The sequence below is a fragment of the Episyrphus balteatus genome, chromosome 2 (assembly GCF_945859705.1).
Source record: "Episyrphus balteatus chromosome 2, idEpiBalt1.1, whole genome shotgun sequence".
NCBI classification, from domain to species: Eukaryota; Metazoa; Arthropoda; class Insecta; order Diptera; family Syrphidae; genus Episyrphus; species Episyrphus balteatus.
In genome coordinates, this window is record NC_079135.1 from 96,753,952 (window position 1) to 96,767,888 (window position 13,937).

The window sequence follows — 13,937 nt, forward strand, 5'->3', positions numbered from 1 at the left end:
TCATTTGCAGACACTATAAAAAAAAACTAATTTCAAAATTGGATAAACCAAAGCTGAATAAATATAATACTGAGAAAACAAAAAACTTAATCAAATATTATAATGTATAATAAAATGTACTGCAATGTACACATTTGTACATTGTTAAATATTCCGCGTTTGTTTTAGCTTTTAATTAAATTTTGTCTCGTTAAAAATACTAAAATCAATAAAAGCATTTAAAATGAAATGGTGCATTAGTAACGCTGCTGGTGAAATGGTATTTTCTTTTATGAATCAGAATTTTCTTAAAAAAAAAAACTTGAAAAAGAACTTCTTAGTAAAATTAAAAATTTGAATTTACAGAAATCATGTGGGCAATTCACACGTGGTTGAAGTGAAACCTTAAAAATGTTTTATTAAAAAAATCGAAAAAATATAACTTTTTATTATTCCATCACTTTTTTTAAATGACAACCTACAATAAATTGTATACCATCTGAAAGCTTATTGTATCAGCTCAAAATATTTATATCGACAATATCTAAACAACATCTACAAAAAGAGCTAGAACTTTTTTAACCCAATTAGTTTTCATAAAAAAAGCAAAACAATCAATCTCTTTTCTCTTCTAACGCCATTAAATCCATTTTTTAAAAGACAACCTATAATACATTTTATATCATAATTATTTCACCTTTTATATGACGCTTCAATCATATTTCTACCATGCCTACAAAAAAAGTAAGAATTTTTTAAAGCCAACCATGTCGAAATTTCAAACTGAGATTACGGTTCTTCCTCTTTGAGGTATTTCTCAAGTTTTTTAATTAAAGATTATATAACTTGTAGAGCCCGTACCGTTATGTGTGATATATTATTATCAGCATGCGTATTAAAGTTAAATAAATTTGTTATGTGCTCTAGATCAAAAGATATAACGTGTTTAAACAAAAAACATCTTTTCACCGTTATCTCAGAATTTTGAATATGAAATTAACTAAAATTTTGATTACCTATCTACTGTATAAATTTCATTCATCTATGTATTAAAACAAAAAAGTTATGATCAATTGATTTTGCATGTCGCTTTTTCGTACTAAAGAAGTTTTCACTTCAAAAATAAGTGCTTACATAGAAAAAAATAGACCACATAAAAAAGAGCACATCAAAAATATATGTACGATCATGGGGATCGAACTGAAGAGTTCAACTTTCTAGACGCACTAGCACACTTTATTACAATTATTTTCTTTTTTTTATTTAAAAAGCAAGCCAAATTTGAAAATTTTACGTGAATAGCATTTTGTAAAAAATTTAATTACCTATAAATATTTAAAAAAAAAATAAAATTTTTTAAAACTTTAAGAAAAATTATTCAACAAAAGAGGAAAAAAAGATGTATTTAATGAAAATATTATTTTTATGTTCTAAATATTTATTATTATTTCTATTTTTGTCATCTTTTTCTTAATTTCTTGAATCCTAAGCGGGCTTTAGGTAGGTGTTGAATATTCTTTAATTGTTCGTCAACGTTTCAAACGTGTTTACGCTCTTCGTCAGGACTAGTATGCTATGGTATATTTAATTTTAAGAGTTTAAAATAATTTTTTGTTTTTTATTTGAATTACATATTTCAAAATTCTAAATTCAAAGGCTTGAAAAAAATCTTCTTTTGAAATTTCGAAGATTTATAACTTTTTTTTATTTTATTTAACTTTGGTTTTAAAAGTTGAATAATAATGACTTCAAAAAAGTGTATAATTTTATTTAACAAAATTGTTAATAATAGTAAAAAATATATCTAAAGGTTTTTAAATTTTTGTTTTAATACATATTAACAAAAGAAACTTTTTTATTTGCCTAAGTACATTTACTCATTTTATGTATACAAATTTTAAATATTTGATTAACTTGAAGTCTAAGAGTTAGCTCGTGAAATCCATTTGCGAATTTTATTTTGTAAGCTAGTGTAAATTAAAAAAAAAATTAAATTAGTAAAAAAAAACACGTATACGCCCCAGTGAACGAAATATTTTTTATTTCATTAAATATAGGACAAGAACATATTTATGGTAACCCGTGGCACGACGTTGATTATGATTATGACACCAGAGATCTAGGTTCGATTCCCCTCTAAAATGAGTTTTTTCTACAGGAATTGACAAAGCCTCATTGTCACCCTCCTCCACAGCCAAACGTAGTTTTCATGAAGAAACATATAATCCTCTATTGTTGAATATGAGTAGAAGTTGGATTTTGACCTTTGGACTAGGTTCACTTAGGTATTTACTTTGACACTAAGAGTTTTACAAAGTCATTGCTTCATATTAAAAAAAATTCATATATATCATAAAGCGCTTTGATGTTGTCCAATTTCTTCTCGAACCTGATCTTATTTAATAAAATCAGTGCTGGTTAACTTTAACTACAGCGACGATATACTACTCACAATTAAGTCAGAATGATAAATGTTTTTAAAAATGACAAATCAAGCGTTCTGACAATTTTGGTGGATTTTATCAACAACTGGCAATTTTCTTTCCAAGTTCCACTTGCAAAAAAAAAAAGATTAAAACTTTCCTTATAATGAGCAGGTTTCGTTGAAAAAAAGTTAAAGATTATTAGCTGAAGAATATAAAATCGACTATTTTGGGTAATATCGTTGCCAAATAATAAAACAAAATTACAAAGTTTAATAAAACTAAATATTTTAATATTTCGTTCAATCAAAATATTAAATTTTGTGATCGATTTTAATACATTTACAAAAAATCTATGACGTAACTTGGGACTTTTGTTTTCATTTATTTTTTTTTTTTATTGAAGCTTAGTAAATTTATTAATTAATTTTATCGCTAAACTAATTCTATACTACGAGTACTTGATTTTATCTATGATTAATCTAGCTTTTTCGGTAAATTGTTTTTAATGAAACTATTTTCAAAATCAAATTTTTTAACAAAGCTCAAACTGTCTTAAAAATTGTTTTTGTCCAAAACAGCAAAATTTTTACCAATTCAAATTCTACTGTTTCACGTTATTTTGGTCCATTAAAAGTCTTTTGACTCGACTCGACATGTTACTCACGGATATAAAAAAAAAAAAAATCAGCTGACTAATATTATTTTTAAAACTTTATTTAATTTTTATTAAATGCAAACTTATAATTATCATTCTAAGCCATCCATCATAGCCATCCACTAATACTTAACAAAAAAAAATATTTTTTATGTTCGAAAAGCTATTATTTTTTGTTTTTTTTTTCTTAAATTAGTTAGCCTTCTTTGTTTCTCTTCTTCTGTAGGTATAGGAATTCCAGTTAACTATTTTTAATCTTATGGTAAAATTTAATTAATTTGAAGTTTTATCCTTTTCCGTTTGAATAAATCCTCTCCCAACCATGAAAATGCGACAATCAAACAAATTATATTGATGCCATGTAGTAAAAAGCCGGAAATAGATGCGTTTCGAAACACAACTTGAAAAAAAAGAGAAAAAAAAAAATATCAATCAATATGAATAACTCTCATAATCAAAACATTCTTACCTAGAAATTGTCCAAAAACTAATGAAAATATACCACAAATTACTTCTTGCAATCCAATTGCAGCTGGAAGTTTCTTCAATGGCACATAACTGGGTAGAATTAATATCCAGAAAATGATTCGTATTGCCTTGCATAAACCCATCCAACCGAAACAAACAAGGACCACCGTGAAATTTCTACTAAAAACCAATATTGCTCTTCCAATGCACATTCCCATGAGAGCACACAAGAAAATAGCTTTATTACTGCATTTAAGGTATTTGGCAAAGAGTGGAATTGACATTCTCATGACCATGTCACAAACAGTTAACACTAATATGGCCACTGATTCCTCACTTTTGTCGAAATCATGGTTTTTTAAAACGGATCCTGCCAGAAGGGTGAAATTATTCTCCACAAAATTAATTATTGCTAAACCCAAGATAGTATTCACGAACGAAAAGTCCTTCAGAAGATCCAAGTCAAAAAATTTTGATATCCTTTGAAGTATTGTAAGCTTTTTGTGATCATCTTCTGATGAATCACTAAGTTCATCAAATTCCTGTGGACTTTCAAAATATTCCGTTTCATCTGGTAAAATAATTTTCGGAATTGTTGGTCTTGCAACTCGTAAAGGTGCAAATGATGCACATGAATTTTTAGGAACTCTCAAAGGATATGGCAAGTTCGATGGAAAACTACGTTGACTAGTCAAGTCATCATTTGAATCCATAGGAATTTCCAAAGCATTTAGTTTTCTTATTTGTCTGGAGCCAAAAATCAAATTTAATGGTCGAACTTGATCCATCAACTCGATATCATCTGGTTTATTTAAATGCCTTTTTACAGGATGGTATAAAAATGAAGAGGCAAAATTGTGAAGAGATAGTGCGGCATAAAACAAAATTGTGTAAGTGAACCCATGTTCTCCTAGTAAATAATTGGTTAGGGTGTTCAGGAATATTGGTCCAAAACCAGATATTGCATACATGCAGGCTATGGCTGATATTCTTTTTTCATCGAAGTATGTTAGGACTGTTATGTGTGAGGCTGAAAAAATAAGACTGTGGCCAATTCCTAAAAAAAGATTTAATAAGTATGAATTCTTTAATAATATTGTATTTTATACAACTTACCACACAAAATAGAAATTGGCAAAAAGTGTAAGGTCAAGGATTCGGCAAAAACTGACAGTGCAATTCCGAGGAAAGTCAAAACGGATCCAAATAAACTGATTTGACGAAATGTAAATCGACGAAAAATTTCTCCAATAAAGAGACCTGAGTAAAAAAAAACAAAGAACATCAATGTAAATTTATGCGTTATGTGACACGTATCTAATTACGAAAATGTTAAATAGCATGATTATGAATAGCATAGTTAATTAACTTAAATCTTTCTTATAGAAGAATGTCAGATGGATTTTAGAATATGGGCAGGTCAGAAACGTTAGGGACTTAATATTTTGTCAATTTTCCGGTCTCTAATTAGTCAACAGTCAAAAAATATGCTTCCAATTTAGGCAATTTTATTGAAGAGCTGACTGGAAAGTTATAGGTAAAAAATCTCCTTAATTTGATTAACTAGTCCGTCTAAATCGTTCAGAAAATGACGTTGACTAAATACCTAGTCACTAAAGTTTCCCGAACGTGCCCTATTCGTGTGCTAAAGGAAACATTGTCAAAAAAAAAAAAACAATAAAAAAATGAGATTTATTTTTAAAATTTTACAAAAACATTAAAAAAAAAAAAATAGTTTTAACTTCCAAACCAAGTTGGCAATTTTATTTCTTGTTTTACAAAGAAAAGCAATTTTTTTTTTTTAGTTTTCAAAGATTTACATAAATCAAAAAAAAAAATTGGTATGTTATTTAAAATTTTATTTTAAGCAACTTACAAAAACAAAATTCGTTGGTAAGGTAAAAAAATTAAATTTTTTTTAATAAAATAAATACAATACATAATAATACAATAGAATGTTTAAATTTTTCGAAAAATGGAGTTTTTTTTTTATTGTAGAATTTTGGTCTTTCGGTGTTTATTAATAGAAGAACATAATATAAAATGGAACAACTTAATTATTAGCTGTTTTAAATAATGTAGTCATTTATAAAATCCGGCTCTAATTATTTTGAAAAAAAGATTGAGTTGTATACATTTTTGGCCAAAACTCGTTTAATTTATTTTTCAAATTCTTTTTCTAACTTAAACCTTTTAATCTTTTTAAAATTTTTGTTTTCAAAAACGAAATTTAACAGTTTTTGAAGATTTCCTATAGGAGAAATTGAAAATTATTTTTTGGAAAAAAGTTACCCGTTCTTTTTTTTGTCAAAAACTACCCCAACGATTTTGGAAAAAAAAAAAATACATCTTATATAAAATAAAAAAAAATTTTTTTGGACCGTTGCCATAAGCCCATTTCTGACTTTCTCGTAAACGACACGATCGATTTCAATGAAAATTTTTTAATGTATAAGTCATTTTATTAATAAATTTAGTAACGCTTTCCAAAAAAATCAAGTTCAAATTTTTTTTTTTTTAGAAAAATCAATTTTTTGAAAACACATAAATGAATTTGACTAAAACTATAATTAAGTATGTGTCGATTAATATTTCCTTTTTTTTTGAAAAATTCTTGAAATTTTTATAATATATTTTTTTATAAAACTACTAGCTGACCCGGCGGACTTCGTTCCGCCATTTCTTGTGTTTATTTCTAACTTTCGACTCTATAATGAGTCATAATTTCCAATAAAAAAAGGGAGTCAAAACTTGAAAAGTTCGTAAAATGACTTTTAAAATATTCATTTTTAAACTTTTAGCAAAAATGGCCTATGTAAAATATGGCCTAGTTAAAAACGGGAAAAAACTTGGGTAAAAAAAACTTGTTTTTCAAGTTATTCGGTCAAAAATAATTTTAAAAATTCAATTGTTTGTACATGCATGCTCATGACTAAAGCCTATATGTCCTACATATAAATTTGAGATTTTTTGCAGACTTTTAAAAATTCCAAAAAAATAAAAGACTACTCAAAAATGTATCTAAAAATTAGGTTGTTTTTCAAAAATTTTTATTTCAAAATACAGGGCCTATGAAAAAATCCGTTTTAGACCCCTAATTTTTTTTTTAAATATCTTTCTCATGGTGTAACTCAAATTTCTGTGCAAAATTTTGCGTACCTGTAATTAGTCTTTTGTCGAAGGTCTATGACTGCGAAAAAAAATTCACAACTTGGTTTTGAAATTTGTTTGAATTTTTTCAATACCTTTTTTAACTATTGAATAAATTTGTCTATCATTTAAAAAAAAATTCAACTCTTTACGACTTACCGTTTAGAAAATAGCCTCTTTTTTCAATGTCTTGTTACCCCTATTTACCCTATAAAATCTTAAATTTTTTTTTTGCCTTAAACTTTCTCCTCTTATGCCTCTTTGATTTAGCCGGTTAGCGAACGTACACAAAACCAAACTTTAATATATATAATAGATGAAAAAAAAAAACAGCTCGAACGAAAAATTCTTTAATGGCATACTTCGTTTGAATGTTTACTATAAGAAAAAATAACTAGAAACGTTTCTAAAAAAATTTTGATTCAACTTGTTTGTTTTGGTTTCTTTGTTTCTTTAGACCAAAATTTGATCATGATACTAATCTTAAAACTATTAATAAATCATTCATTTTAGCCATTTTTTTAAAAAACAAAAACAATGTCAAGACTGTAGACAAAAATCATACCAAAGTTAATACTAAGTAATTTTCTCATTTTTGCGGATCATTTTCATGTTAAAATAGCCATTATTTTTCTGGATACATTTTCCTTTGAAAAAATAAATTTTCCGATTCCTAAAAACCGTTTAAACTTGGTCTATAAATTTAAAACATCAAATGTATGTACATTATTACTAAAAAAAAAAAAAACGAAAAGCGAAAACGTGAAACTGTGAGACATCCTATTTATGTATAACTAATAAATATAATAAAGAAGTTAACGAATAATAAATTTAAAATTTACATAAAAACATCGTGATCATTTGTTTACCTGTACATGTGTAAGCTATCAATTCTATATTTAAAATTGTTTGAAATTGAAAACTTTCATTTCCAATTGCCTCGAATCTGAATAAAATTTCCCATTGCTTAAGTCCACCATGTGTCACCAGCTATAATTAAAAACAAAAAAACAACAATAATTAAAAAAACAAAACTCTCAAAACCAAACAAACTCTAAAAAACTAACAATACTAATTGCAGCAGCAATGACAACAATCCAACCCCAGCCCCCATCTGGAGCTATAAAGTTCACATCCAAATAATTTTTGTTTAGATTTTTATTTTTTGGTAATTTTGGTTTTTGTGTTGGAAGCACTTTTATGGAATGTTGGCTTTCTATGTCGGCTTGGGAGAGTGATGTTCTGAGATCATTTTTCATTTTTAAAACTTTTTCATTTGTTTAAACTTTTTGTGTAGAATAAAATGTCTGTGTTTTTTAATTTAATTGTTATTAAATACTTTGTATCGAAGGCTTTAGTTAAAATACCAGGAATTCATTTAGATATGACAGATTGATTTAACCAAAGCTCGTTTAAGCAAAAATGTCAAAACACTTTTTTTAATCCCCGAACAAAGTATTTATGACTTTTGAGAATGTTTTTCATTGATTGCACCAGTTAATTAATATTAATCGCCTTAAAGTTTTAATTTACTTTATACACAACACTTTTATCCGTTTTAATGTAGATTCAAGTCTTCTAGTCCAAAAAAGTTATCGAAAATTTAATCCGAACCGTCAAAAGCCAAAACCAATCTAGAACTGGTCGTCAATGTAAGTTTGAATTTAAGAGATTCCTCCATTATACGATTATGGAGGAGTCAATCGACTGAAGCTCTAGGTATGCTAAATAACTTGTTTTCGGGCATGGAGAAGTTCCATCGATAAGTCTCTCACAAGAAGCTGAAAAAAAAAAAAAAAAAAAAAACGTGTTTGGATTGAATATTATCTTCTTACCGAATAGTTATTTACATTTTTTGTAAAACTGGTTATGGGATTTAATTGTTTATACTTTTTTGAGTGAGGCTTGAAGGTATATGCTTTTAATTGCATTAACTGCTTGAGTAGTTTAGATTGTCAACATAGGCCAGCAAAATAACAGAAATTTTGTTTTTTTTTTTATTTTTAAATAAATATGAGAGAGGAATAACAAAATCTTTGAGGCTTCACTAAGCTTTGAGAATCTCTACTGACTGACTGATACTTTGCTCAATGTTAAATAAATTTGTAAGAAATTTAAATAATATTAAATTGTTGTTTTAGTTTGGAAGATAATTTACGTAAACAGAACCAGTAGCTTAGCGATTAAGTTAAAGCTGTCTTATCAATTTTTTTTTTTACTTTTTGTGACCAAATGTGACCCAAAAGATTTTTATGAATTTAGAGTCAAATAAAAAAAAAAAATTGTTTTGTTTTTGATATTTTTTTTTTTAATTTTATTAAAAGCGAATCTAAATTGTTTTGTTTTTCTATATTCTTATGAATTAAAAATATTCTGATTAGTCTTTTTTTTACTTGCGATATAGGTACATAGGTACTATATATCAAATTATGCATTCGTAAAAAAGAAAGTTCAGATAACAGTTTTCCACTATATTACAATAATAGAGAATGCAAAAAAAGTTGGTATCGAAAGTCTGTCTGTCAGTGAAAATGATTCATATTTTTTTTAAATAAGTTTAAAAAAACACCACTTAAATTTTTGTAAAACTAGATTTAGGTTAAAAAATATCATCCAATTAATTCATGATTTAGACAGTATAAATAGTTTTCCAAAAATTGTATTTTGTTATTCCAGGTCTTAAAAGTTGAACCTGACAATGTTTAAAATTTTTAGACGTTTGGTTATATATTTAGAATGTTAGGGGCCGAAAATGAAAAAATTCTCGGTGCACCAAAAAATGTTTGTTTTTTTTCAAAATTCAAGTTTTTATTACTCGAAAAAAGTTGGCTTTGATTAAAACTTTAATTTTTTTGTACCTACATATATACTTGAGCAATTGGACAAGTAAAAATTGTTATAATAAATTACGGTTTAAAAATCATACCTTTACTCAACAAATTTCTGTAAAGTTACCCTACATAGCTGAGTTAAGTAGGTACCTAACCTTCATATTTTTACTTGAGATATAGGTACTATAGCACTAGGGCAAGTTTAGGATTCGAAAAAAATCGAACTCGAGATTACAATTTTACATGGCATTACGATGATGGAGAATGCCAAAAAAGTGGGTCCGGCAATTCTGTCTGTCTGTGTGTACCTCGAGCTACCACCTAAGCTAATGGAACGATTTTCTTCAAACTTGGTAATTAACAGTTTTGGGTGGTGTCCTATAGGACAAATTGAAATTTTTTTTTAGGACCAAAACTAACGGTACCTGTCATATAACGGAAATAGAAAAGTTAACTCTAACGATTTTGATCAAAATTTTTGTGTGTAGTAAAAAACATAAAAACTCCCTTTGGAAATAAAAAAAATATTTTTTGTACCGTTATTAACGGTACCTGCCATAGAACGGTTTTTTTTTAATTTATGAATTTCTCGTAAACAACTGAACAGATTTCGACCAAAACTTTTATACAGAAACGTTTAAACAATCATTATTTTACAAAAATTTAAAATATTTCAAAAAACATATTTTTGGATTTTTAAAAAATACTAGCTACTTTTTAAAAAAATAGAACCTGTTTGAAAATACATTTAAACCGAAAAAAACTGGTTTATTGTAATGAACATTAACCAATTTATTGTAATTTATGCAGTTATTGGACATTGTTGATTGAATAGCGGCACTTGATTCGGAAGGCCGAATTACACTTCAAAACAATTTTTTCAATGTAAATTCAAAAAATGAATTGATTCAAAATGTATTTCCAAGTATAATAACAAATTACAAAAATCATACTTGGCTGAGTGAACGTTCAATAATGGCTGGTACAAATAAAAATGTTTCTGAAATCAATGCAACAATTTTAAACTATATAAATGCACAATGTTTTGCCTACAAATCGGATGACCTTATCACAAATGAAAGCAATGTATCAAATTACCAAACGGAGTTTTTGAATTCATTGGATATACCAGGACTATAATGTATCAAAAAGCCTTGCCATATTATTAGGCGCAAGCGAAAAAATACAATTTTTTGGTTCATGCTGCTGAATTTTTAAAGTTTTTGTAGAGATGTCTTTAAATTTTTTTATTTAGTAGTAGCAATATGGAACTTGCAGGGTTGCTACAAAGCTCAAAAGTTAGCTCAGCTCAGCTCATAGCTCAGATCAAATTTTGAGCTAGCTCACTTTTGAGCTATGTATGTACCATAGCTCAGCTCATTTGAGCTGAGCTGAAAGTGAGCTGAGCTGAAGGTTGAGCTGAGCTGTTGGGTGAGCTGAGCTGTTGGGTGAGCTAAGGTAAAGTGAGCTGAGCTGTGATGGGTGAGAGGATACATTGATTTTTATTTGGAAAGTATAGTGAAATATGAAGATATTTTAAACTTTTATAAAACACCATAGCTTAAGATGTTTGGTTCTAGTTATTAATGGAATTATTTTAACACATGGATATTTTTATAAATAAAACAGATAATTTTTCGTGATCTTTTTTCTTGGTTTTTTTAAAAGTAAATATATTTCTATTTTTTTTAGTAAAATATTTCTTTTTTTATCATAAAAAAAAAATTCCGGTACAATCCGGTTTTTCGACTTTTTTTTAAAATTCCGAGAAAATCGTGTTTGAAAGTAAGGGTAAAATTTTTTTTCGAAAAATCCCCGAATTTTGAACGCTCCTGGAAGCTAAACCGTTTGAGAGCAATTTTTGGGAGTGATGCCAAATGATAGCTTGTGTCATGGGCCTACGCTTTGCACATTGTCAGATTTTTAAAATATCGCCTTCCATTTTAAACCGCCACATCATGCCTATTTTATCAGAATCGTGCCTAATTTTTTTTTACTTTTAAGTTCTCCCGGTTTGAGAACGCGTGGACCTACAGGGATGGGAGTTGTACCCAAATGTAGGTTAGAGTCCCCGCTACCTTTTGGCATCAAAAAAATTGTTTTCATTTTCTTCAAAACTCCGCGATATAGGCGTTCGAACGCTTTGATCTAGAAACAAGGGAGTGGTGCCATATGAAAGCTTATATTCTCAGCTACCCGATAGTGGTATAATCCGGTTTTTCGATTTTTTTCAAAATTCCGAGAAAATCGTGTTTGAAAGTAAGGGTAAAATTTTTTTTCGAAAAATCCCCGAATCTTTGAACGCTCCTGGAAGCTAAACCGTTTGAGAGCAATTTTTGGGAGTGATGCCAAATGATAGCTTGTGTCATGGGCCTACGCTTTGCACATTGTCAGATTTTTAAAAAATCGCCTTCCATGTTAAACCGCCACATCATGCCAATTTTTTCAGAATCGTGCCTATTTTTTTTACTTTTAAGTTCTCCCGGTTTGAGAACGCGTGGACCTACAGGGATAAGAGTTGTACCCAAATGTAGGTTAGAGTCCCCGCTACCTTTTGGCATCAAAAAATTTGTCTTAATTTTCTTCAAAACTCCGCGATACAGGCGTTCGAACGCTTTGATCTAGAAACAGGGGAGTGGTGCCATATGAAAGCTTATATTCTCAGCTACCCGATAGTGGTATAATCCGGTTTTTCGATTTTTTTCAAAATTCCGAGAAAATCGTGTTTGAAAGTAAGGGTAAAATTTTTTTTCGAAAAATCCCCGAATCTTTGAACGCTCCTGGAAGCTAAACCGTTTGAGAGCAATTTTTGGGAGTGATGCCAAATGATAGCTTGTATCATGGGCCTACGCTTTGCACATTGTCAGATTTTTAAAAAATCGCCTTCCATGTTAAACCGCCACATCATGCCAATTTTTTCAGAATCGTGCCTATTTTTTTTTTTACTTTTAAGTTCTCCCGGTTTGAGAACGCGTGGACCTACAGGGATAAGAGTTGTACCCAAATGTAGGTTAGAGTCCCAGCTACCTTTTGGCATCAAAAAATTTTATTTTTCATTTTCTTCAAAATTCCGAGATATAGGCGTTGGAAGTTGGGGGCGCTCACTTTCAGCTCAGCTCACTTTCAGCTCAGCTCAAATGAGCTGAGCTATGGAACCTAGCTCAAAAGTGAGCTAGCTCAAATTTGAGCTGAGCTGTGAGCTGAGCTGAAATGTCAGCTTTTTGCAACCCTGGCAACTTGCCACATGGAAATTACCACATGCAACTTGTCACATGCAACTTCCCACATGTAACTTGCCACACGCAACTTGCCACATACAACTTGCCACATGCAACTTGCCACATGCAACTTGCCACATACAACTTGCCACATGCAACTTGCCACATACAACTTGCCACATGCAACTTGCCACATGTAACTTGCAACGTGTTGTGTGTTTTATGTTTGCCGTACTGCGGCGTACTGCATTTTTAAATACTAAAGTACTGACTACTCTAAAGGTTAAACGACATCCCTGCTACCCATGGTGATCGCGTCATAATCCCTTTGACATTCTTGTCAAAAAGTGAATTTTCATACTCACCCTCCCATAAGAAGTATAACTTCAAAAAGTCAAAGAATTCATACTTTTTGATACAAAATAACGTAGGGGAGAGTGGGGCTAAATGTAACAGGGGTAAGAATTAACAGCTAAAAAAAGCGATGTTCCTTTCAATATTAAGAAACGCGTAAAGGAGAAAAATGCTCAATTTTTGCATATCTACCGGCACATTTTCTTCAGATGAAGATTAGATGACAGGGTGAGAAGTTACACTAGTGGTGCCCAAAAAATGCATGTTTGTAACTTTTTTTTTAAATTTTATTTTTGGTCTACCTCTTTACCCGAAAAAGATAGAGTGTTAAGTGTTTTTTTGTTATATGCAACTGTGTTTTGGCTCAAATTGCGTGTATATGTTATGTCTATATCAGTTTCGCTTTTTTTTTAAATTGATTTTATGTGCCAAATTTCATGCTGGGGCTAGTTGTAACATTTTTCCGGGGCAAGTTGTACCATGTAAAAACCTACCTATACTGAAAAATTGTTTACCTAATATAATTAACAACCCTAAATATGAATGCTTGTAATTGAATTTGTATTTATTTTGAAATTGGAAACACATTTTTGAACCACCACTTGAATTTATAAAGCTTATAAAACAATTTATGAATTCGAATAACTTTTATTTAAGACTACTGTCAAAGTTTCTCTGGAAATCTTGGATTTGCTCCACTTTTTACAAATTTGCACCAAAATTTCATGACTGAGGTTTGTTTTTATTGTTATTAATTAAAAATAAATAAATATAAACAAATAAAGGTATTTTCTCTTATTTTTAGTTCTTGGTACAACCTACCCCGGTATGTGTTACACTTTGCCCCGTATGTGGG

General features: G+C 29.2%; 2 protein-coding genes across 3 annotated transcripts in view; one reads left to right on the forward strand and one right to left on the reverse strand.

The window, feature by feature from the left end:
* Positions 1-13,937, forward strand: part of LOC129912229 (uncharacterized) — a 71,657-nt gene that overhangs the window by 24,941 nt on the left and 32,779 nt on the right. The window lies entirely within an intron of this gene.
* On the reverse strand, positions 3,102-8,676 carry LOC129912233 (uncharacterized). 2 transcript variants are annotated; one of them, XM_055990385.1, is made up of 6 exons: positions 8,529-8,676; positions 7,746-8,459; positions 7,548-7,668; positions 4,645-4,788; positions 3,530-4,585; positions 3,102-3,460 (listed from the first exon to the last, which is right to left on the reverse strand). In XM_055990385.1, exons 2-6 carry the CDS (start codon positions 7,935-7,937, stop codon positions 3,330-3,332), a joined length of 1,644 nt encoding a protein of 547 aa, XP_055846360.1. In that variant the 5' UTR covers positions 7,938-8,459; positions 8,529-8,676; the 3' UTR covers positions 3,102-3,329. The 2 variants fall into 2 exon arrangements, with proteins under 2 accessions (XP_055846360.1, XP_055846358.1); XM_055990383.1 differs by having other exon boundaries at positions 8,514-8,676.

Bases quoted from the DNA above. Each gene is read 5' to 3' on its own strand.
- LOC129912233 (XM_055990385.1), bottom strand. From the start codon at position 7,937: ATGAAAAATGATCTCAGAACATCACTCTCCCAAGCCGACATAGAAAGC. The intron at 7,669-7,745 runs GTTAGTTTTTTA...TTTTAATTATAG, and splicing joins TTGCTGCTGCAATTAGTATT to CTGGTGACACATGGTGGACT. The intron at 3,461-3,529 runs GTAAGAATGTTT...TTTTTTTTCAAG, and splicing joins AGTTTTTGGACAATTTCTAG to TTGTGTTTCGAAACGCATCT.